General features: G+C 36.3%; 1 protein-coding gene across 1 annotated transcript in view; it reads left to right on the top strand.

Moving 5' to 3' along the window:
* The window catches only part of LOC139699070 (probable Rho GTPase-activating protein CG5521), a 75,840-nt gene that overhangs the window by 38,919 nt on the left and 11,231 nt on the right, over nt 1-25,690 (top strand). Inside the window, exons 20-34 of the mRNA XM_071598071.1 lie at nt 1,486-1,727; nt 3,251-3,349; nt 3,531-3,686; nt 6,169-6,300; nt 6,447-6,572; nt 11,306-11,509; nt 12,904-13,014; nt 14,887-15,114; nt 16,009-16,311; nt 18,446-18,598; nt 19,650-19,914; nt 20,545-20,792; nt 21,223-21,401; nt 22,856-23,051; nt 25,324-25,452. Of these exons, the coding sequence (XP_071454172.1) occupies nt 1,486-1,727; nt 3,251-3,349; nt 3,531-3,686; nt 6,169-6,300; nt 6,447-6,572; nt 11,306-11,509; nt 12,904-13,014; nt 14,887-15,114; nt 16,009-16,311; nt 18,446-18,598; nt 19,650-19,914; nt 20,545-20,792; nt 21,223-21,401; nt 22,856-23,051; nt 25,324-25,452 (2,771 nt within the window). The remainder of the gene's footprint in view (nt 1-1,485; nt 1,728-3,250; nt 3,350-3,530; nt 3,687-6,168; nt 6,301-6,446; nt 6,573-11,305; nt 11,510-12,903; nt 13,015-14,886; nt 15,115-16,008; nt 16,312-18,445; nt 18,599-19,649; nt 19,915-20,544; nt 20,793-21,222; nt 21,402-22,855; nt 23,052-25,323; nt 25,453-25,690) is intronic.

The raw sequence follows: 25,690 nt of genomic DNA, 5'->3' as shown, positions 1-25,690 counted from the left end.
GCAACTAAAATTTTGCGGTTCTGCGCAAATTTTCCTCCAAAAGGTAATGCTCATGGACTAGCATATTACTGCAATGGATAGACACTGGTTTTAAGTAATAATGTAGATAGTATATGCCAGGGTGATGGCCTTAAGATTTGAAAAATCAGTTATAGTGTTTGGAAAATGATGAATACCTATGTAAATACATAGTATCTTACAAGTACTGTCAAATTGTCACTGCTGTGAATTCTGATTGTCAGATTTAAGCCTTATTTGTGAGAAGATGGAATCTTTTAATGAATAAGAGGCAAACGTAATGCTATTGATGAATGAGATTGTCTAAAAATGTTGTCTTAAAGCAGAAATTTGCTGATGTTTCAATATTTATGTATTTTACTTTTTTCCATAAGGAATGGAAAATCTCAGTAATTAACATTTAAAATGTCTTCTACTTGTCTCAATAATACAGGAAGTTCTGATTCCCAGCCAGAGCTCCAGGTGCTCACATCTTCTAGCTTTTGTTTTGTCCTCAGCTCTTACTATATAAGCTTATTGATAATGAATTGACTCAAATGCTGTAGTCTTACCTTCCAAATGCATCTTTAATTGAAAGTGGGGATAAAGAAAGGGGCATGCTCATGAAGAATTATGAGAAAGTTATTATCCTCATCCACTGATGGGCAAAAAGGTCATTTTCTCTGCAGTCTTAGCTGTAAATGTTTAATAAAGCATCTCTGTCCTACAGGTTCACACCTGCATGTTCAATGACATGTGTACTATATCTTGATGCAATTTCATGTGCAAGTGTTGTTGTGTCTGATGGCATGATATAAATAAGTTCATTCCCCTAAAATTGTTGGAATTTTCATCACCAAATACTCCATGCCAGCTGGTAAATTAAGAGTTTTAAATGTGTATGCATTTCCATCTGTTGGCAGTTTCTGTCATAAGAAAGTTCACATGACAGGAATGTGGTCTATTTTATAAATCAGCCAATCATGTCATATTTCTTTTCATACAGCATGCATTTCTCCTCCCATGTGTGAAGTAGTTTATGTAAAAGTCTCTGTTACACAAATACTATTTCTTAACATTTTGGTAGTTTTGGAATGTGAAATGCCTCCTATATTCTCCAAGTGTATACATACTTATTAAATCTTTATTTTGCAGTGGAGAGTTATGATTTTCAGTCTGAAAAACTTAATTAAGTTTCAAAACTGAGAAGTGCAGCATATGGCTCTTATTTCTTTTCATTTTTTTTCTGTTCATGAAATTTTTATTGAAATGTATCTTTTGTCGGTAAGACTGCTCTTTTAACGTAGCCCTACAGATGATAGATACTGGTTTGTACACATAATTTCTGAATCAATGTTGCCGGTTGATGATAATCGTGTTGCAGGGGTAAATTCATCATAAAGTAGTGGTTTAGAGGGTTGAGAGAGGCATAGTTCGGTGCTTGAAGTGCTATTGTTAACACCTTGCCACTATTTTTTCTTCTCTCAGATCTGCCGGATGGATCTCTCAGTGCTGTTTCAGGAGTTGGAGGGGGCAGTTGGCCTGGTGTTGACTCAGGCCGCCATTCTGTGATGGGTGGGGGCACTGTTCGGGGCTGGCTCCCCGACGTTGCAGTTGTGCTGTGGAGGCGAATGCTTGGTGCTCTCGGAGATGTTAATGCCTTAAAAGACCCCATGTTGCATGCCCGTGTCTATGAACACTTCATTGAGTTATGTGAAACTCTCGTCAAAGTGAGTGCTCCATTTGTGACTGCCATGTTTTCACGGTATGGCCATGTCTCTCAAGTGTCAATCAACAAAACTCCTACACATACATACACATGTCGCCATAATATTCTGTTTGAAAATGGGATCCAGCTTGAACATATTAGAACACATATTTATTAGGGTCAATTATTATGGTAAGCTGGCTTTGGATATTCTTCGCCTTGTTTTGTGTACTCAGGATTAAGATTTTATTCAAAACTCTTGAGAGTATTCTTGATCATTTTCGTGGTGGTAATTATGAATAATAAGGTAGGATTGAACCGTGAAAACATCACATTTACTAAATATTCTATATAAAGAATTACTTAATGTGCTCGGTATTATTTGGCTATTTTGATCAATGAAAAATAGGGTTTATAAAGTTTTATAGCAGTTTCTATGCCATGTTAAACATTCCTTTCTATCATCATGCCTCTTTACTGTTAGCCTCGGTGCCCAACTGTCAGCATGTGAAACGAAATACAAGGAAACAAAAAAAGAATTCTATTGGTGCCCCAGTCCCGCTATCATTTTTCTAAAATAGCGAGTATCTCTTCTGAAGGTTATGCCTTGCTAACCAGCTTACCATTGCTATGCCCCACCACTAGGAGGTGTACAAGGTTTGTATAAAAAGTATCGGGAACATTTTTGGGAAAATAGATTTATTTCAGGTATTGCTACAATGCCTTAAAATTCTTAAAAGTACATCCATGGAGCATCGACTCAATTTTGTCAGTGGCTTTTCCACGACTTGAAGCCTCCCTGGTCGGTGGATTCCAGAGGGTCCTCATCAGGGTACACGTGCAAGCTTCTTGGACAGCATTTAGGATTCCATGGTTGTGTCCTTTGCGGGAGGATTTCACTTTTGGGAATAGGAAATAGTTTGCTGGTGCCAAGTCAGGACTGTAAGGGGGTTTGGGAATCATCAAAATGCCATTTTTCAGCACGTAGTCAATTACCTTAGAGGAGGTGTGGCTAGGTGCACCGAGTGTCTCTGTGGTTGATTTTAGCGCAGATCTTTCATATCACCAAATTTTGAGTGACAATATCGTGCACTGTCATCTTATCAATGCCAATATGATCTATGTTCATGGACACACACTACCAATGGTCTGAATTCAGCACTTAACGCACACATTGCAGTGGGTTCTTGACCTTGATGGCCGTCCAGCGAGGGGCCATCTTTCAAGAGCTTGTGCCATTTAAAAACTTCAGTTTGTGACATATTTTCATCCTTGAAAACAAGAATGTCTTGGTAGCTTAAATGGCTAAGGCACTCGACTGGACATTGAGGGATCCAGGTTCGAATCTCAGTCAAGGCAAATGATTTTTACTCTCTGAAATTGTTGCATTCTTGAGTTTATTGGGATCTATTGGCATTTTAGTCCTTCAGTGCATTGGTTGCCATCATGGGGCCAAGTGAGATAGAGAACTATTGTAAATCGCATTGTATGGAGAATGCATTATGGAATGATTGTGGATTATGGTTCTTACTTTCTTCTTTCAAGATTCGTCTCAACCAAGGTGTTTCAGGTGACAACCAGACAACACCACCACCTCCTGAGCTCGTCCCTCCAATTTCCATTGTTGTTCCATGGTGCTTTGAGGTAAGCTGAAACCAACTTAAACATCTCTTAAGACTGATACTTCTTAAAGTAATTGGCGTGTGAGCAAAAAGCCACGAGTTGGCCTGTGTACTGGAGTTATTTGATCCACTGTTTAATGTGAGCAACTGCTGGTCATAATTAAGCTGCATTTTCTTATGGAGCACTTTGTTTTATTTTTTAGGCATTAAAACTGCCAGATAGTCACAGAAAAGGAAAGTTGTGTGCTTATAGACTTCTCTGCAATATAACTGTGACACCACAAGATATTGCTCCGCCCAAGGATTACCTTATAGAATTTTATCGAGTTCTTCATAAAGGCCTCACTGGTGATGATCAGGTAAATTTCTTAACATGATTATTTCTGTTTTTCAGAGAAATGGGTGTATTTCATCCTACCCTCAACTTCGTCTACCTTTCTACTATTTAAAGATGATAGTTGAGAAATGCTTAATGGCCACTTAAACAACTAAATAGCTACAGATATTTTGGATATAGCTTCAAGTGAAGTGGAAATAATTCTGTGAAAGAGTTCAGTAGCGGTAATATGTATCAAAGTGATATTAAATTTTTGTCATATTATTCATTATTTCCTTGAATTTAGTGGTTATAACCACATCTTTTTCATGATTCTATCTTAACATTCATGATGAAGTTTACTGGAATATCCATGCTTCATTTATGCTGAAACTGAAACTAAGTTGAAAATGAGCAAATTAACATAAGGTATAACGCAGTAAAACCTTGAATTTAGGAATCTCGACTTGGTATTTTCAATGAACTTGAATGATATTTTACAGTCTTTGCGGCTGTTAATATAAGTTAGTGCAATGAAAAATCTGAAGTATATGTTCCTGAAATGCAGAATTCATATAACTTGCTGCCCTCACACTGAGAATGAGCTGAGTTTTGTATTACGTTTTGACCTTACTTTTCGAATCACCCTCGTATATTATCTATATTGGGTCGCGGTAGTCCATGCATTGAACTACTGACCGGAGGGCCCAGGTTCAATTCCCGGGCAAGCCTCTCTGGGCACCTACCGCTCCACCCAAGCTATGTGATTATTGGGTACCAGATTTTCCTAGGAAGCCATAACCGGTACAGGGAAAGGAACTGGCCCCCCTACCCTGATGTGTGAATTTCACTTGCCGTCGGTCTTAGTGCTGGGTGAACTCCGTCATCACCTACCAAACTGACCTTCCAGTCAATTACTGTGTTTTTGGTTTATGTATTTTTCTATATCAGCTAATTAGTTTTTGCCAATAAATTGTATGTTTATCAGTTTCTAAAATTACCATCTGACTATTTCTCTGATGGCATGGTAACCATAATTGTGCAAAACCTGATACTTAACTGTCCATAATTATGGCAGTTTTCTGCTACATTTTGAAGTATTTATTTTGGCCTAGGTTTTAAAGTCACTACTTAATCACCAGGTGAAGGGAGTACACAATTAAGTCCCTGTATACTCTTTTAAACCAATGATAAAGCAGTGACTTCAAAATAATTAGGTGCTTCTGTAGTGAAAAATTGCTATTGTTTCAAACAGTATTATGGCCCATTTTCACCATGCAAGGCCTGATTTTTTACAACTAGTTCATTGTACTTTTTTCCAGCCATAATTATCTACAAATGACTTAAAGTAACACTGCCTGTTGATTGAACTTCATGTAACATGTTACTCTAATATTGCTTTAAAAAGGTTGAAAGAAAATGCATAATAAGTCAATGCCAAGTCACTGTGGTAGAGAGAGGACAGCTTAGGTCAAGTTTATGAATTATTTGAATTTATAAACCACGAACCGGAACATATTGAAATATCCATTGTGAGTAGGATGCAGAACTCCGAGAAGTGGACCTAATATTTTTCATGGCTTTCACCTTCCTGGAACATTTCTTACTCATATTTTCTGCAGAGTAGAATTTTTTATTTGCATTGATCGTTACACTATGAATGACAATAAAAGTTTCATTTGGGCCTAGCTTCCAATGCTCCACTTGCAGTTAGTTGTGTGATTCATAGATATTGACACATTTTTACTTTCACTGCAAACTTCACTGCACATCAGAGAGGTTATTTATCATAATTTATGTAGTCTGCTGCTACCATGGCTAGCCAGAAAATCTCAAATATTTCATAGACATAATGTAAAGTTGAAACCTATGGAATATTATTTTTGTTCAAAACTTACTCAATGAAACCTTGTGTCAGTAAAATAAAGTGTCAGCATACTGGTAGTAAGGAAACTGTATACACTCCAAATGAATCGTGATTAATCTTGTACAAATTATCATGAGAATACACCACTTAGTATATGTAGTTTCTAATGATTTTTTGAGGGAAAGAGACTTGAAAATATTCTTAACATTATTCCTAGACATACTCATATATTTTATATATATACAAACATGTAATTTCATAGGTAAGAAATTGACAACTACAGAAAAAGTGATTCCTATTGTAGAATTAATTACAATGACCTTGGAAACATATTTAATTATCCCCAACCTGAATTTTCTTTTACCTTAAGTTTATATCCTTCCATGGAACTTATCAAATTTGAATTGTATTTTTTTTTATCTTCTTTTTGCTAAATAAACTCACTAACATAGTGAGTGCCATGATAGAATTTTACTGGTCACTGTGAAATGGGATCCTGTTTTGTCGTACATTCTCCTTTCTACATTAGTTTAGTTCACTGAACTGAATGGATCACTGAAGAAAATTAGAAATCTAGTTTCCCAGAATTAAAATCACCTGAAAACTCTTAAATGTACATGACTGGTTAGCTAATTTCATGTTCTTTTTTTTTTTGCAGGGTGTTATCAATACACTCATCCGTTATTGTGGACCTAGGTTTTTCTCACTGGTTCTACCAGGCTCATCAATACTTCTGTTGGATTTCATTCATGCTGCTCGAGAAGTTGCTTCCTCTTCAGATGTTAAAGGAGTGGGTCAATATTAATGTTCTCTGCATTAATTAATTTATTTGTAATGATATCAATCATGCGTGCCTACAACCAACTTTTTCTTTTAGTCATTTCTTATGATTCAGGGTCTCAGGATCATGACTAAATTAAAATTCTCTCTCTCCAGACTCCTAGGACAGAAGCTTGCTCAATCCTTGGTGGCCTCTTGTGCTGCACAGATGCAATGTGTGATGCACCTGTTCTGAGGCCCGAGGCTGATCAGTTCACCTTAACGCTCTCAACTGGTGCAAAGGTCAGTTGTTTTAAAGATTGAAAATGCTTTGTGTATTGTTGTGTACCACAAGTTTTCATTATTTTTTCATATCTGTACAAGTATAGGCATATTTTAACTATCCTGAGTCCTTTTCCCTACTGCTAAGTCTCCATTTACATTGGTCAAAGTTCTCTTAATGTAGGCAATTTTTTTTATTTACTGGTAGTGTATGACTTACAGGTACTATGATGAATATGATGTTAGATACAATGTAGTGGCTCAGTTAAACAGGTAGGGAAATGGTCATAATTAATTTATTTTTAATAATCTAGACTTCTACATATTATATAGAGGCCATCCATAGACAATTAAATGCCATTCTTCCTGCTTTTTTGCACAGACTGTCTCTGTTTAATGGATCTGGAAAACTTTGCAATGGCAACATCTTGTAGCCCCATACGTTCTGTGGCAGCTTGAGCATATAATAAGGCACCTTAGCAAGCCTCATTGTGTTAGTGCACTCCTATATCAGGGGTCTCCAATTAAAACTTGTATGTGCTACAATCTGTAGCTGCCATTGCATGGAAATCAAGCAAAACAATCTGTTAATACAGCCTCAAAATTGCAGTTTCCCCTCACTGCTTGACAGGTTTCCCATTGACACTTCAATTTCAATTTAACTGCTTCGTTCCACCCATTCAAAATCATTTCTTATGGCCCCCTCTCACGATTAAAATAAAAATTGTAATTGTTATGCCCACCTCTCCCTCCATATTTCCTGCAATTCCACACCTGCTTATCCCTCACAATGGATAGGTTCTGGAAGTAGCAGTATTGCGAACGATTGCGCCGTGTGTTGTTTCCTATTTCTCAAGCAGTTTTGTCTTGAATTTTAAATCGCCCATCGTATATTCAATCCTTAACATTGCTCGAGGACTTGCAGATGAATTGAAGTTCGCGGCGTAGATGAATTATCTGGGGGAATCAAATGTTTACGTATTGGCAAAGGCGTATAAAGCAAGTCAACGGCACTATTTCTCAAACACTTAATTGAATGATGGCACTATTCTCACGAACTATTTTGACCACTTATAGAAACAAGGTAGCACTCTTTTAAGTTCAGTTAGTTTCTTGCTAATAAGTTAACGTATCGTGGGCTTATTTGATTTTCTGCCCAATATCGAGAACAAAACACTCAAAAATATACCTCAACTAGTTAAATGTACATTAATAATTAATTATCACCGCAGTTTGATTGTTGGGTAAATTACTCAACAGACACAACATGCACCTCGAGTACAGTGGGCACTGATAAAGGGGCGACATGAAGCCGGTTGGAGTACTCACGTTAACCCGCAAGATGAAATATTTAGTTAACTATTTGAATTAACATTAACCCAAGTATTTCATGAGTATATACATCACAAATTACAAACTTATTAGTATCGATAATTATAGTGAGGTGTGTAGGCAACCTGAAGTGTTGCTTCCGTCTCGCAGCCTTCCATTTAAAAGAAGCCTGCTCCGAAACAGGAAGCTAGTTTGCTATTGCTCAGAATTGCACATTTTCGTGCAATCAGGGGACGTCAACAGTGACGAGCACAAACTGGACACCGAACATCCCCCTTGTAATAGAATTCAATATAGTGAACTCCAAGTGGAAGCAGAAGTATACGAAACTGATTTCGTCTTTTTTTGGAAGAAAAAGACTGAAAAAACTCGGAAAGTGTTTGGGTTGGGTTGATATAGACGCACGCATGCACGCGTACGCCTGCAGTTTCTAGTTGCTCACCGGGAGCTAGGGTGGGTAGGATGCGACCGCTCGACAAACGCTGAGTTGCAGCGACGCTATATTTTGGAGCGTAGTCAACTGTTGATCGGCGCGATTTCAAATAGTTTTTCTGTCTCGTTTTCGTAATCCTTTGAAGTCATTTAAAGAAGAAGGAGACTTCAAATGAGTAAAATGTGGGAAAGCTTTGCAGTGTATTTATAAAATGCCATTGTATTGGTTGAAGCGTCAGAAAAAATAGTTACAACGGTATAATTAGTTAATATGCACGTGGAGGATGACCGTATTTATTATTAATTTCAACCAACGTTATTCGTTATCCTTGGCATTATCACTGCCTTAATAACTCTCTCATCTTTTAAAAATGTTGATGCTAAATACATCTACCGCAGCCGCCTGGTGTACCCGTTTCAGAAATAGGTACTCTCTCAAGTTTGAAAGTAAATACTTCGACAGTGGCAGCTTTTTTAATGGACAGATTGAAGATAATTTCATTTTATTCTGCACTTACTTTGAGTAAGGAATAATTCAAATGAATAAAATGTGATGATTTGGAGAGGTAACTGAAAATGAACTATTTGAACACAGTCGGGAGAAATGGATCTGAACTTCAAAATACGAGGGTCATCCGGAAAGTAGTACCCGTTCGTGCCGCATGAAGTGCTGACGACGCGAGTAGCCGCTGGACGAGGTCGGATAGCTTCAGTGGCTTGTCTGCCTTCTCTGGGCCAAGTTGCGTGACGCTAGCATTGCCTGTGTTGTTTCTGTGATTGTTTACAATGTTTAAAAAAATTGAGAACGCCGCCAGTTGTGAAGTGAGGGCAGTGATTAAATTCCTCAATGCAAGAAACGTTCGCCCATGTGATATTCATCGCCAATTAAAGGAGGTGTATGGAGACAATGTAATGGACGAGTCGTCTGTTCGGCGGTGGTGTCGCAACTTCAACATGGGGAGGGGGAACACACACGACGATGAGCGTTCGGGGAGACCGTCTGTCATTACAGACCAACTGGTGAGCTCAGTTGACGAATTCGTGAGGAACGATCGGCGCGTCACAATTGATGACATCTGTGAGCATTTTCCCAATGTTTCTCGAACAATTGTTCATGAAATTGTTAAACACCATCTGCATTATGCAAAAATTTGTGCAAGATGGGTCCCTCGCGTATCTCAATGAGCTGGCGGCGAAGGACTATGCAGCAGGAATACAGAAACTTGTCACACGTTATGACAAATGCCTTAGTTTGCTTGGAGATTATGTTGAGAAGTAGTTTAAAGTATCCTCTTTCAAATAAAATTTTTTATGTTTGTTAATATTTACTTTTGTGTCTTTATTTCACGAACGGGTACTACTTTCCGGATGACCCTCATAATTAAACGAAGGGTATATTTAAAAAGTGACACTCTTAATTTAGATACCCCCAAACCCAAATAAGATGAGGCAGTAGACATCACATATAATGGTTTTTGCATAAAATAAAACATTACACAAATCTAAAGAAATATTCTACAAAACATGAAAATGACCAAATTTCAATGAACCCATGACACACAATGGTAACAAAAACATGTTTTCCATGACATATTGTTGCAAAAACATATTTTCCAGACTGGCAAATAATGCAAAATGCGATTGTTTTAATATTTAAAATGTTTTGAAAATCATGAAAAATCAGTCTTGAAATTTACTTGACCTCTGTAATTCCTCTAATTTTTTCATCTATGTGGCATTGCCATTAAACTAACGTTTTTGAAACTAATCTCTTTGAAATACCATAAATGCACATATATATTATGGTAATAGAGTGTAAAAGGATATTGTGACTGCATTTACAATTTACAGTGTTCGTGTGACCAATTCCAGGCATGTGATATTTGTATTCATGTTTTTTTCTAATTACCCTTGTCAATGTGAAACCCATCCACTAGACCTCCCTCCCTTACCTTATAAACCTTCACCCCCTCACCAATGCTTATCTTTTTAAACAAGAAGACAAACCTGTGGTTCATTGATGGTGATGCATTGGAATAAAAACCATTCACCTCATTTCCTTAAATTCTTTAGAATAAGTGCTTTCTATTCAATGGCTTGTTATTTACCAACCATGAATTTTATTCTTTGTCCTTCTTTGCAGCTTTTGCCTTGCTTTAACATTGAGAAACACTGCATTGCAAATGCACAAGTTGATGCAATGGTTCATTTGTATGAGAGAATAAGGATATAATCATTTTGTTCTCTGAATATTATATAGTATGTTGTTCTAATTTGAATGTATTTGTTATTATAGCATGTACTTATGATTTTTTTATTAATTTTAGGAGTTATTATATTTTGTCACTCGACTCTGTTGTTATAAAGGGGTGATTTTTCTTATGCTTGTGAGTGATTTTTAGACTTCTTGTTGAGTGATGGGAATGAAAAGTTTGTATGAAACTTTATGATAGACTGTTGACATTCTTATTGTGTACAAATTTAGTGAAACCAAAAGTATGATCATTTTTTCTGAGTATCAATTTCATTTCCCAGAAAGTCCATGTTATTCTAATAAGAGGGACTACTGTCAGTATCTTGTGATTACAAGAGGGTTTCTGATCAGGATACTGTACTTACTCAATATTATTCATGTATTCATGCATATCATATACATGGTATACAGAAAGGCATTATGTTATGCATATGGTATCACAGTGAGATTACCAACCATTCCTTGTCATTTTTGACGCCTGCAGTCAATGATTACTGTCACATTATCAATATTTGCCCAAATGTAGATATTTTTGGGAAAGTGAAAAACCCTGGAAATTTTGGAAAACTGGAAATTTTTTGACGGTTGGATAAGGACACCATGGCAAATCTATTACTTATGAATAACAATTCATTAGATGTCATTTCCAGAGTCAATGTATTTCTGTCATTTAATGTAAAACTCTCAAATGTATGTGAAATTTAATTGAAAATAAACCTTCCTCTCCTACCTGCAGGACCTTGTGTTGGATGCTCTGCTTCAGTGTGGGAGGCGTGAGCCCACAGGGGTGGCCCGTTGCATTGCCCTCTCTGGGTTGGGTATTTTTCTCCAGGGGCAGCTGACATCCTCATCACCCTCATCTCGCTCCTTTGGGCCACATTTCCACGGCCCGCATCCACGTGTGAAAGAAGCAATGAATGTCCTCCTGCTTGCTCTTGGGGTGTGTTTTCTTAAGTATCTCCAAATCTCTCTGAAAAGCCCCCAAAGGTTCATTTAAAATATAAATGTTTGGGTGTGCCCCTCAGAATATGTACATAACATGGTGGACACCCATCCTTTAATACTTGAAAAAAGGAAAAAAAAACCTGGGATGGGAAAAACTGGAATTGATCGGTCAAACCTTAAATTTCTGAGAACTACTGTTATTTTGCTAGAAAATAGATAGTGGGCAGTACAAGGAAGTAGGAATAATGATTTATGTGAATGTAATAAGATTGACTTATGAGCATTAGGAATAATTTTGTTTCCATTCAGCTAAATGTCTATTGATATTATCGTGTCAAATTGTTTAAGTATGTGTATTTCCTAAATCTAAGCAATGAGAAAATGCAATACTATGTCATGTTGCAGTTAATTTTCATATAGATGATCTAATTCATTAGATGATTAAAACTGAATCATCTAGATGCTTAAAAAATGTTTTTAAAACTGCTGTGTGCAACTCTAAAACTACAAATGAGGTAATCTCTCTTCAGTAAGAAAAGTTTTTTTTGAAGCTTGATTTATTAATTAATAATCTACCATGAATGTTTGTGCCATTGGTAGGAATGTCAAAATATTTGAGCATTTACATTTAGCTGTGTTTGTTGAATTATATCAAGGATTTGATACTGCAAAATGGTCTCTCTTGGAAAACCCAGGAAAAATACTAGAATCTGAAATCATTTAATTGTTGACCACCTTGTATATGTGCTAAATACCTATGGAGTTATACTATCTTTTAGAGGGTTGGAATATCAATTTTAAAATTATACTTTGTCTCTTTTGCATTGTTTTCATTTAAAACAACCAAGTTGCTATAAAAATTTTAAAATTGCATTCTGATTACCATGGGTCACAGTAGTCCAGCATAGTATTATCTATATCAGGTTGCGGTATTGCATGAGTAGAGCGTTGAATTACTGACCAGAGGGCCCTGGTTCAATTCCCTGGCTAGCCTCTCTGGGCACCTGCAACTCTACCCAAGCTATGTGATTTTTCGGGTACCAGATCTTCCAGGGAAACCATAACTGGCACAGGGAAAGGAACTGGCCCCCCTAACGTGATGAGTGAATTTCACCCGCCGTTTAGGGCTTAGTACTGGGTGAACTCTACCATCAGCTGCCCAACTGACCTTGGGGTTGATTACTGTGTTTATGGTTTCTCTTAATTCTGAACATAATTGCTTCCTTTTCCTTTTGGTATGATACAACCAAGTTGATGTAAAATGTTTAACATCTACCTAAAGTAACAAATACTGTTAAAATACAGCAAATGTTTTTTATTGGAAAGTCTTATTATTATAGTTTTGATTTTAAATTGCATGCATGTATAATGCTTATTATCCTTTTCCAGTTCAACAGCAACATGGTAGGCCAAGTTGCTTCTGACATCCTTTTGATGCTCTGTGATCATGCTGATAAGTTGATGGATGGTTTTCCTGACATTCCTCCAAGAATTGTGGAGGTGAGATTAATGTTCTTCACATTCAGTGTCATTCTAGGAAGTGAAGAGTGTGAAATGATATAAAATGGGTGAATCATATTGTACTGGTATATAATGTTGAGTTATGTATTCAGTACCAGAGGTATTTTATAGGGGTAGAATTTTAAATATTCTCCCTTTTAAAAGGGCTAAATAAAAAAAGGTTATTTTTCAGACTGGTATTTTTTATAATGTGAAAAGTCATATCAATTCACATGTCTTGTCTATGCTGACATTAAACCTATTGCTATTAGATTTGTGCCTTAATTAAGTGCATGCAAAATTGTGTCTAGCCTTTTGGTAAAATTTACCACTTTTTTCCATTATTACTGTACAATTTTCAAATCATGCCAAATTAGATGCTGTGCCTTTTCTTTTTTGTTTAGACCACAAATTTTAGGCTTTCATTTCTTAAAACATTGTCTATTTATTGTTAGGCAATACAATCAGACATTTTATGTTTGTGAATATAAAAACAAAAAACGAAATATATGTTCTGAATGAATTTACATTTTTCTAAAACTTAATGGATTTTAACTTCATTTTCAATTTCCAAAATGAAGGGAATATTCATGAATAAGATCACAGAATTGTATATACCTTTTCTGGAATATGAGTGGGGTCCTATAGGGGATTATGCAAAAATAATTGGTATTTTTCCACTCTCATTAAATGAAATAGTCTACCAGTTTCAACATTTTCACATAATTAGCCAAAGTGCATGTCATTCTTTCATAATGTTAATGATTTTTGTTGTGCAAATGGCAAAATGTTTTGGTTCTGCCATATTTTGAGTTAATGCAGCCCTTTTTCAGAAGAGCATTTTTCAGAAGTATTTGATGAATTGTATAAATATTATTATTATGAGTAATCTGCTGGTTAAGGTAGGTTTTGGATGGACACAAACTACCATTTGGTGCTGTGACAATACCCTTGTCTCTCCTGACAAACAACCCAACATCTTACTCTGCGACAAAGTCTCTATTCATCACCGGATACTCCATTCCTACCTTCCTTCCGTCCTATTTGCCTTCCCTGTTTGCCTAACATTCTCCTCCTGGAAAGGAAACAAACTATGCAAATTTCACTTGAATAGAGATTTATTCACGACCCGGGTTTCAAACACTTAATGTCATCTTCAGGTGTCTCATCTGTCATCTTCATCATTAAGTGTTTGAAACCCGGGTCGTGAATAAATCTCTATTCAAGTGAAATTTGCATAGTTTGTTTCCTTTCCATCATGGATAAATTTCACAGGGTTAACCCTAATACCGTTCGGTTTGTTATTCTCCTCCTATCACAGTCTTAATTAAATATGCCATGATATAATTAAACTTAGGTCATTCTCTGAAAAGTATTGATAAAATCACTCATACTGAATGTTAGCTTATTAAGTTTCTATTGTTATTCTGTTGGTGAGAAAACTGCTTGCAAAAATGGCAAGATTTGCTCAGTGCAGAAATTATTCACCAAATCTCGGATTCAAAGTTGAATCCCTTGATTTTTGACTGAATGTCTTAATCAGGGAAGCTGTTCAGATGTCCTATTACATTCCAAATATTTCAAAGGAGCAAAAATGTTGTGATTAATTACTGTATTTGCACTGTATCACATTAATAATGGTTGTGCATTTTGCTGCTGTCTACAATGTTACAGACCGCTTTCAAACATAAAAATGTATGGTTTTTTGACAAAAACAAAGAAACTGCTGGAAATGCCACAATATAACTTAAGCAGAGTCACCTACATTACTTTGAGTTAATTTTGCACCATTTCCCGCAGTTTCTCAGGAACACTTTCTCAGAGTGAGACCGCTATTACAAGTGTTGATTTATGTGCATATTTTTGTTGCAGGTGTTGGTGTTGACACTGGAGCACCTCTCTCGAAGCTGTGGTGATGGGCCTGTGGATGATGAACTCCGGCGCCTAATGACATCACTGCTCTTCTGTATGGGAGAGTGGTGCATGCGTTTGCCTCTCGCCTGTCTCCTTGACCCGCCCCCCTCACTCTTAGCTGGCCCTCCCGCTGCCACAGTTGGCGTCTCCCACATGGGACCCTCACTGCTCCTCATCATTTTCCAGGTTGTTATGCACCTGCTAAAGGGAAAATCATCAATGTGTACTGAAGTGGAACTTAACTTCATATTGAAACAAAGTTTGACTTTAGAATGCTTTTGTAAGAGTGTAGTACACCTCGGAAATCTAATGGTAAAGTGTGTGTCTATTTTAGAAGTGCAGAGCAGATAAATTATTGTGTTAATGCATCCATATAGTAGAAATTATTGCTTTTATGAAAAATTATGACTTTGGGCTTTTAAAGGAAATATGTCTTTTGGAGGTCCCATTAACATTTTTAAAGCAATTTCTAAAAAAAACTATTTATTTTAGAGATAACTGTAAGATGAGATAACGGCAATACTATTCCTTCATTTTGCTTTTCAAGGGTAAAAAGGAAAAGTTTAATAGATCTGAGTAATGCAATATGTTACCTTAAATTATTAAATGCTTCCCTTATTATTGTTCATGGAAATGTAAATCATATGAAGGAAGTCATATTTTGGCTGCAAGAATTTTATGATATGTATCCCATGTAAAGCTGCACATCCTGGTGATCAACTGTCTTTAATTCTCTGCCACTTCTTGACATCCTACAAAGTTTAAATGCCATGAACTTAAACTCTGCTGCATGCCTGTGAGAAAGACTTCTTCAAACTCATTTAATCCTTTTTCTGATCTAGTAGATAGATCCCACTTGTACTAATTTCTTCCCCTTGGGTGCTAAGTTTCCCTTTGGTTCTTTCTCCCTCCTACTAAGGTATCAGTTTTCTTCTCATGGATTATCATGTTATATCCTTAGAGTGAATGAATCTCTTGGTCAAAATTCAATAAAAATAAAAACTTTAATGAAAGCAAGATAGTTGGCATTATTGTGACAAAATTTCATGAAATTAATCCAGTTCTGGCAACTTTTTGCAGGTATTAGATGCCATTGTTGCTGGAGACATGAGCATGAAACGGCTGGAGAATGAGGAGTGTTGGGAAGGAGCAAAGAGGAGGGGACGCTGGCCAAAGGGCCTCTTTGAAGACTGTGAAATTGATGCCTTTGTTCCTGACTTGCTCTTGGACAATCTCCGAGTGGGAGGGGCCTCAAGTCCCACGAGCACACCTGCCAAGAAAGTCCACAGCATGTCCCCACCACCCAGTTCTCCAGATAGTGGGGAGACCCCTGCATCCAGCAATTCGGACCTTGGAAACCGTGTGAAACTTGCGGCCAAAATGGTAGGCACATGTCGTGTGATTCCAACTTTAGTTTATGTTAAGTATGCAGCTTTTCATCTGACCCAACCTTAGTAATGATGGAAATATATGAGCTATTGAGTGGGAAGTTTATTGGTGAAAGAATCATAAAGCCATTGTTCAATATTTTGAAAGACATGATCACCATTTGATTTTCAACACAGATGTCTTCCTATGTAGCCAAGTGACCAATTAGACTTTCCTCCTCTTCCCCCATCAGTCATCATCCAGCTGACCGAAATATTGACGTGGTCTTTCAAAACATCAAATGTTGGCCTTAGGATTTTTTCAACCGTAAACCCTTCTTAATATGGATAATTTCTTTTTAAGTAAATTCGTACAGCATTTATATCTGCATGCTCCTGGGTTCTCACTGTAAGCGTGGGCTTGAATAAGAAAGGAATTCAATAGTGACATTTGATACCCCAAAATAATGCATGGAAAATGGTAAAGAAGCTGGCCAATCTGAGTGTAGCAACAAGGGAGCCACAGCTGTATAATGTTTGCAGAAATTGCAGTTCAATGCCCTCATCCAGGAGATGCTAGCACAACTGTTGTCTTTTCTTGCTATCAATTGTGGTAAGAAGTGGAAAATATATCGATGTCTAGGATATGTACTTGTTAAAAGTATCTAGTGATTGCTTGTAATAAGAAATAACTGAATAAGTTAAAAAAGATCAAATAACAGCAGTATTCATGAACTACCAGTACAGACATCATGCTTTAGAAATGTGGTTTTTGATCTGGGGAATGAGCCAGTATTGCTATTGATTCAGTCTTTGGAGTGAGGAAAATGATGTCCATTGCATCTTTCTTTTCTCCTGCTCAATTTCATCAGCTTCAATTTTATCCAAATTTCTCCATCGTTGTTGGTGTAGTATCTCATGTCAGGCTTCATTTCATCCTTCAGAGCTGGCACCATGTGAATTTTTTTGCCATGCTGTATAGTTAATTCCGCTATTCAAGCTGATTACTTCTAGTCATTTCCTTCTGTGGGCTCTATGCCTAAGATATGCTAGTAGAAAATTTAATAACTTCTCCTTACTTTTGATAGTTACTTCATCGTAGTGCTCCTGAGGTACCACTGAACCCCTCATCTTGTAAAATTTCTGACTATCGCCCCTGAGCAGATAGGTATTGGGAAAGGTACTACAGGGTGCGGCAGCATAACTTCCTTTTTAAAGGGGTTTTGTTTTATAAAAAAGGAAGATATGTTGCCGAACCCTGTAGTAGCACTAAAAACTTTAATGTAGAGGCCGGTTGAACATTTTGAAATAATTTCATTAATGAAATTGTCCATTAGAGATGAATATTGAAGGTTGTCTATATGTCAGACGTACTAAAGTTATTTTCATATCAGAAATTGGATTAATGGATACAAACATGAAACTGCATACTGCAAAGTAAATTTTGTGAGTTGGAGTTGCAAGAACTAGATCAATTCGATGAAACATTACAATAAATAATACAATTTCACTGCATGTTTTTACTTGAAAGCCCTTTGTCGATGCTTATTTTGGTTACCTCAGTAAATATCACTGGCAAGGCATAAAACTGCCATTCTCAATTCCCTATCATACTTATATTTGAAGAAATACTTACATTTTTTAAATTTGATCAAATCTTTAGATGCAAAGAATATGCTGCATCAAATGACTGCATTCAAGTGGTGTTTATTTGAGTGGTTCTTTCTGGAATTAGGCAAAAGTGTATATAGAAATGAATAGAATCAGAGTCTGAGTATGTAAGAAGAATGAAAATTTAAGAATTGGAATTACTCTGGTTTTACAATTAGCCCACCTTTATTTCTGGTTTATCATAACAGGAAGAAATTGGTTACAAATATCTACTTATCATGCAATTGTGAATATCTGCATCTTTCATTGGCACGTTGGTTACCATACATCTTAGTGGAAATTGTGAGTTTGGTGTAAGTTGTGAAGATTTGCAGACAGAGCTTTAACCTGTTTCCATAATTCCCATAATACATAAATGATTTGAGTATCTTCTCTAATCAATAGGTGTGTCACTATGCCCTTGGTGAAGGAAAGGAACTATTAATGTTTAATTGGTATTGATGAAAATATTGACTCTGGGTGCTTCATTTCTACGCTAGGTGAGGGCTCATTTGGTCAATCACGTGGGGCACTTTCCCATGTCAGCAGACGGAGCTGCAAGACTGCCATCGCTGGTTGTGGAGCATGATGACGTTCCAGGTCTTCCATCTGATGAACTTAGCGCACAGGTGTTCTCTGCACCCAATGTCCAAGTAATTATACCTTCTCTCTTACTCTTGACCTATAGAAAGTTTTAAGTTGTGCTATAATTTTATCATAAGCAATGTCTACATTTATTTAATCGTTTTCTGCCTACTCGTTTGATTCTGGTAGCTGAAGGATGCATTGCACTCATTTTTTTCTTTACTAAATTAATTTGCAAATGAAAGTACATTGTGATTGTGTCAAACACTAGAACTCTTCTTTTATCATTAGAGGTTAATGCATTTATTTATAGTTAATATAAATGGAGTCAGGTTCATTTTAATTGAGTCCTAGTATTTCAGTTGTGTGTTTTGTTAAAATGCATAGAATAAATATGTTGGTTCTTCACTAATATTTTTAAACAAAGTGGTGTTATGGCTGGTAAAGTGAGAATATCTCAAGAATTATTATTAATTCTTCAAGATCTTTGAAAACTAAATGGAGAAAACAGAATTATTTAAATTTAAAATGGTTTGTAACCTTTCCTGTAATCTAGCATTTCTTTTAGATTTGATAATGATGCCCACTTAGTGTAGGTAGTCACATGTGTAAGTACAAAAATGCAAACAGTCATATAGGTGTCTCCTGTAATCAAAATAGGAGCAAAAAGCTAATGAGGTTGCCTTGTACAGTTTTGTGTGCTTCATCTTAGCTTCTGATTGGTGAGTAGTATAACCTCAAATTTATATTTTCGAGGGAATTTGCATGACAGTCAATCCATATACATTTACCATTTATGAGTTGAGCATTATAGCAGTGAATGTGTTAATGGCCTGCAACATATTCAAATATTTCATAACATCAATTTTCATCAGTCCCATTATTTAATATGAATGTATTTATCATTTATAAATGAAAACCAAAAGTGTAAATGATGATTCTGAAAAAAAGCATGTATCGCCAATTTTTAACAATAGAATCATTTTTAATACTGGTTTTCTTGTCTAATCAGTTAATAGTTTTCAATTTCAAATCAGCTTTCAGTCATTTAAATGAACTTTTCCAAATGTTTGCATCATTGGATCTGTAGCTGACTCCTTTCATTTATTTCCTTCCAAGCTTTTTGTGATGAGTGGAACTTCCCAGCTGATGTCTCTGGTGGAGCTTGAAGCCCTAGACCAACAAAGAGGGGATGAATTGTTGCCTGGGACATCAGAAGTACGTGTCCTCCTCCGTGGGATTGGAGGGAAGGCTTGCTGGGATGTGTCTATCCTACATTGTGCTGCTTCAGACTCGCCTTATCAAGGAGACGATTTTGAGCAAAGGGAACCTTCCTGGTGCAGTGATCAGGAATGCAAAGACAATTCAGGGAACATGGATGGAGGTACATAATGGAACAATGATTTGGAACCCTCTTTAATTTAAACAGCTTTTAAGAAACCTTTCTGGCTTGTGTATTATTCATTTTTTCAGCTAACTCCTTGCATTATTTTAAGTATCCACATTTTGATGAGGATAATACATGTTTATTTTTAATCACCTTCAAGAGCCTAACTGTAAGTGGTAGACTCAACGTAATAATTGGGTTTGGTATTTGGGAACGTTAAAAAATATTTTCCTTACTTAGGCATATGTCTAGACCTGGTAAGTGTAATGAAGCTGTTTTTTTTCAGAATGAGTAAAGAGACAAAGAAAGAAAGAAAAATAATGGTTGAAATATAAATTCAGGGAATGCTTGTAATTGAAACTTTTTGAGTTAAAAAATGTAGCTAAAAGCTACTTGTCATGAAGTAATTAGACATACTACGGTAAAATCTGGAAAACAAACTGTGAAAATGAGTTTGTTATTTCTGAGGGGTGGTAGGACATAGCATAGTTTTTAGGCTTTTTAATGCTTAGGTTCATAACAAGACCAATTTGCATGTAACAAAATTTCATGCATTTGAGGTTTATGTATGTCCTTTTGTGATGGAGAAAATAGAGGCTTCACTTTATCCCACATTACAACCAACAGGTGACAGCATTTCCATGTATGGAGTGGGCAAATTCCAGGCTTTGTCTCGGAGGCAAGGGGCTGATGACTCCCAGCAATCTCTTTCGTCGATTCCCCCCTCCTCTCGGCTTCACCATCCCATGGTGGGCGGAGGTTTGGGGCGTCTGAACCTGAATGGAGCACCCCCACAGCACACACTGCGCCACCGACCACCAGACATGCTGCCCACATGGAACAATGCAGCCGAGGACATGGATAATTTGGATGATGTAAGCAAAGTCGCTAGGTGGTCACTTTTGCTGGGGAAATCAGGATAAAGGTCACAATTTCTGAAAGATTAAGGAATGTGATATGCTATTCAGGAAATTTTTTCTGAATTATTTCTTTTTATTCGTTTCAATTAACATCAGAGCTAAATAGCTTTCAAGGAAAACTGAGAAATAGAGGGTGAAATATTGCATGGTCATTTGGAAAATTGGAACAAAGTCAGGAAACCTAGGATCACCAATCCCTATTTGATCTTAAAATTAGTTTCATCATGTATTCATAGTTTTACCATCTAATACCATACATAAATCTCACTTCAGTGTAAAGATTACAATGTTCATTTATTATAGACAAACATTGATTACATAGTGGTCTTAATGAAGTCCAGTGTTAGTTTGTACTTAAAGTTTGGCATTCTTTATCTCTTTTCAGCTTCTGCAATATATTGGCCACACTAGCCCAGAGTGCCTTGATGTTTTGGATGGTTCCTTAAACATCCCTGCACCACCGCCACCTCAGCTGGTGCCTGGTGCACAGGAGGATTCTATCTCAGCTTTGCTTGGGCAGCGTCATGCAGAACGGGAGCACTTAAGGGAGCACCTAATAAATCAGTCAGTCATTCATTGTTTACCATTTAATTTTGTCTCCTTTTGCTATATCTCATAGTTTAAATATTTCCTTAAGAAAAGCATTTTCATCAGTTGAATTAAATTTCTTTCTTGATTGATACAGGATTCTGTGTACCCATAAGGTTTTTGGCTAGGGGTGGGTAGGGATTAGCATTAAGGCATGCACTTAAAGCATTTCATGTGGTTAATGCTATTAAGCAGGGCTGTCACTATTACTTTTGTATAGATTTCAGTGATTTCACACTTTCGGTACATTAAGTTAAATATATGCTTTCAGAGAATGAAGCAATAATTTCAATACTGCTATGTCCTATTACGCAAACTTAGTTTCTATAAAATAATGAATTTACTGAAAATTAATAAATTAATTATGTGGCCCAAAAGCTTATGGTTTTTGGTCATAGTTTAAATTGAGAATAATTCTTACTATAGTGTTGCAAAAATACTAATCGTAACCTTTATATTTTTCAAATGATGTTACCATAAATTAGCAATATTTCTTATTTTAATGGAAAATAAATTTTTATTTGATAGTTATATTTGCTAATTGAAATGTTAACCTACAAAAAGGAAGAAACAGTCATTTTAAAATAAACATGTTTTCGTACCCTTGTGCAAATCATCCATTTTATGAATTATCCATGCTATTCTCTCTTCCCTGCTCCTCAAAATTTTAATGAAATTACAATCATAAAGATAATGCTTTGAAACTTTGATAAGAGTTTTTTAAAAAATGCAAATTTGAAACTTTCTTATAAGTTTATAATTTTGATCACAAATCATAAGTTTTCAATAATATTTAATGTTTTTATTTAAACATTATATACTTTCCCATAATTGTTTCCCTTGCATTCATTAGCCTGCAGAGTTCTATATTCTCCTGTTAAGCTAGCAAATCTCTAGTTGACCATGCAATAAGTTAGCCATTAACTATCCATACTGCATTATTCAATTGTAATTTAATGAAAAATATTAATCTGCATTTCAGCAATCCTTTGTCAATATTTGTCCTTCTCCAGTTATTTGCTTTTCTCTGGCTACGTGATTGGTTTAGCTTTCTGACAATATGTTGCTTTTGTATTGTTCACTGGATGATAGTTTTGATTTATTGTAAAATTATAATTCCACTCTCTAATAAAAATGGCTGTAAAATGAAATCAAATGTAATTTCCATTGCTAAAAAACTAAAATCAATCAAGAGGCATGAAAAAAGAGAGTTCCAATTGTTTTATAATCACAGACACTTGTTCGTTAATGGACCCCTAGTTTTCTGGGTGTGCACTTGGTAATATTCTTCTATAGTTTTGCAAATCATTGGGCTTCTTAGGAATGTCACCCTAATGATCGATAGGGGATACCCAATAGCAATCAGTAACTGAACACCCCCTCAGTGAGAGTCGTTGATGATGTACTACGGATTGCCCTTTTTTCCATAGGAGAGAAGAAGACTGTCCGTTGATGACCAAGAGTGGCGTCCATCGGCCCCATCCCCCAAAATCACTCACACCATTCCAACATGCACGTCTCCTCTTCTCACGCCTTGGACTTGCCAGCTGGGACAGACGGCCTAACCTCCACCTCCTCAACAAGGGAGAAAAGTTACTTCGGGAACTTAGAAATTTGGATTCACAGGTGAAAGTCAACTGTATAAAAAATAGTAGTGTATGTGGTTACATATTGTCACATTTTACTAAGAGTGAGATGTTTACGTGGGTTGAGTACTGGGCTACCTACTGGATTGCCTAAGTTTGATTCTGGTTGATGCCTCAGGGTACCAATTACATAAACTTAGGGTACATAAATTTTATATCATGTTTATCTGGTGTTAAGCTGGAGTATGTGAAAATTAATCTGCTGAAGTAACTTTTGGCAGTTAATAGCAGCCGATTCAATTCAGGGATAATTCATATTGACTATTAGGTTATGTCCTGGCACTAAGCGCCCCACCATCTTCCAATTTTGGCGATGGTCAACGTGACTGGGCCGATACAAGTTTTTTTTCTGGAATACAGGCATACAGTTGACAATAATTTGACTTTGATCAAGTTATTATTGCAAATGTTAGCCTTCAATATTGATTTAATGATATACATAATATTACGGTGAGGACAGATGACAAATCAGCTAATTCCTCAAATTATGTAATGGCGCATCTTGCTTGATATCCTGAAAAGTGTTGACTATAAATGCTCTTGGTATTCCATAGGTGAAGATTATGGGTAGAGGAAGACAATAAATTGCCATAGAAAGAGTCATAATAATCAGTTTTGCCCCCTCCAGTATGGAAAATGTACACCAAGTCAAATGAAGAGTATATTTAAATAGTTTTCATTATGATGTAATGAAAGAATTATTTCTTTGGAATAAACTTAAATGAATCAATTCTTCTATCCTTAGTTAAACTTTTAAAGGGCTATAAGTTTCACACTATTGACTTAAAAAAATTTTTTTGTTCGAAAATTTTTATTGACAGTTTTAGTTTACTACTAGCCTACTTCACTTTTCTACGTAATCGCTTTTTACTTCTATGCACTTTTCATGATGCTGCACCAACTTCTTTAATCCCTCAGCTTAAAGTTTGCCTCCTGTGTATCAAGCAAGTGACCATTTCAAGTGGGGTCTTATCTACTCTAACAATGTGAGAAAACTAGTCCTATCTGTCTTGTTGATAGCAGTCCATAAATGCTTGTCCACTCAACGTCTTTTCTCTTGGTGTTGATTGGAAAGCATTTTTGTTACACATATTGCACACAGTTTGTGATAGCTGAGCTTTTCCATAAAAATGGTGTAAATAGTGGTGTATCTAACATGAAGAAATTCATTAGCCAGACCAATAATTATCTAACATCAATCAGATCACAGTTCTTGGTCCACTTGTTGAACGATTTCATCTGTCTAGATACTGGGCCTGCCCTTTTGCTCTTCATCATACACAGTTTGCAGCCATTTTTGAAGTCTCGACATCATTCATTGTCTCCATTTCCTTCATTATCACTGTAGGTCTATAAGCTAGGGACAAGTCCTGATGAATTTTGGCAGCTGATTCTTTTGCATGCAATGATCAAATCCTAGCATGCACTTTGCAGATGGCTGGAGCAACAATTTTCATGGACATTGATATCTACATTCATCAACAGTGAAATGACTATTGAATCAAAACAATAACTTCAGTGGCTTCAGAAACAATCAATAGATGTTACTGCATGCAAACAGTTTTGTTCTGACCCAACAATGTTTAAATATAATGAAATGGCACTTACTTACAAATACGACGTGTGTCTGAAAACTATCTGACCTGCATTCATATCTCGGCATTTGTGCTAATCTTTGTTATCCAGGCCGTGGCATCCTTTGAAGTAGTCCCCATTTGATTGAACCACACGCTCCCAGCAGTGCTTCCACATCTTAAAGCAGTCCTCGAACGCAGATTTTTGAATGGCCTTCAGCTTGTGCGTCGCATTACTCTGAATCGTCTCGATGTCGTCAAACCGCTTTCCTTTTTGCCATTTCAATTTGGGAGTATCCAAAAGTTGCAGGGAGCTATTTCAAAGCTGTATGGAGGCTGGCAAAGCTGTGCAATCTTATGTTTTGCCAAAAATTGCTGCACAAGGTTCGATAAATGTACTGGTGCGTTATCATGGTGAAGAAGCCAGTCACCACTTGGCTAGAGACACGGTCGTTTTCTTCTCACGGCATCATGCAATCTTTTCAGAACTTCAACGTTACATTCTTTGTTGATCCTCTGACCTCTTGGAGCAAATTTGTCATGCACAACAACCTCACACTAAAAAAAATAATTAATGAAAAAATGCAGGTTGGATGATATTCGGACTGGTATAAGGTCTGTCGTAGTAAAATGAACCTTGGAAAATATGCATAAAATTATATTTTCCCCTTTTTTCAGCGATGTCGTGAGACTCACAAGATTGCTGTTATTTATGTAGCTGATGGCCAAGAAGACAAGAATTCGATACTCTCCAATACAAGTGGAAGCCAGGGATATGAAGAATTTATTGCTGGCTTGGCTTGGGAGGTAACCAGATTAAATTATTGTTTATGGAGACCTAGTTTTTTTTTAAATAGCTGTGTCACTTTAAAAACTTTATACTTTATTAATGATATTTTTATACTGGTTTTAGTACTGATTTATACTTTTTATAATGATTAATATCCACTTAATTTAGTTAAAAATTAAACCATTACTCTAGGTATAGCTTTAAAATATTATTTCAATGTGGTTATGGATAATTATGCATTTCATGAATGATTTC

This window comes from Hetaerina americana, unplaced genomic scaffold, assembly GCF_022747635.1.
Source record: "Hetaerina americana unplaced genomic scaffold, ioHetAmer1.1.p SCAF_9, whole genome shotgun sequence".
In the NCBI taxonomy this organism is placed as follows: Eukaryota; Metazoa; Arthropoda; class Insecta; order Odonata; family Calopterygidae; genus Hetaerina; species Hetaerina americana.
Note: the sequence above shows the minus strand (reverse complement) of the source record. Positions and strands in the feature narration are given on the sequence as shown.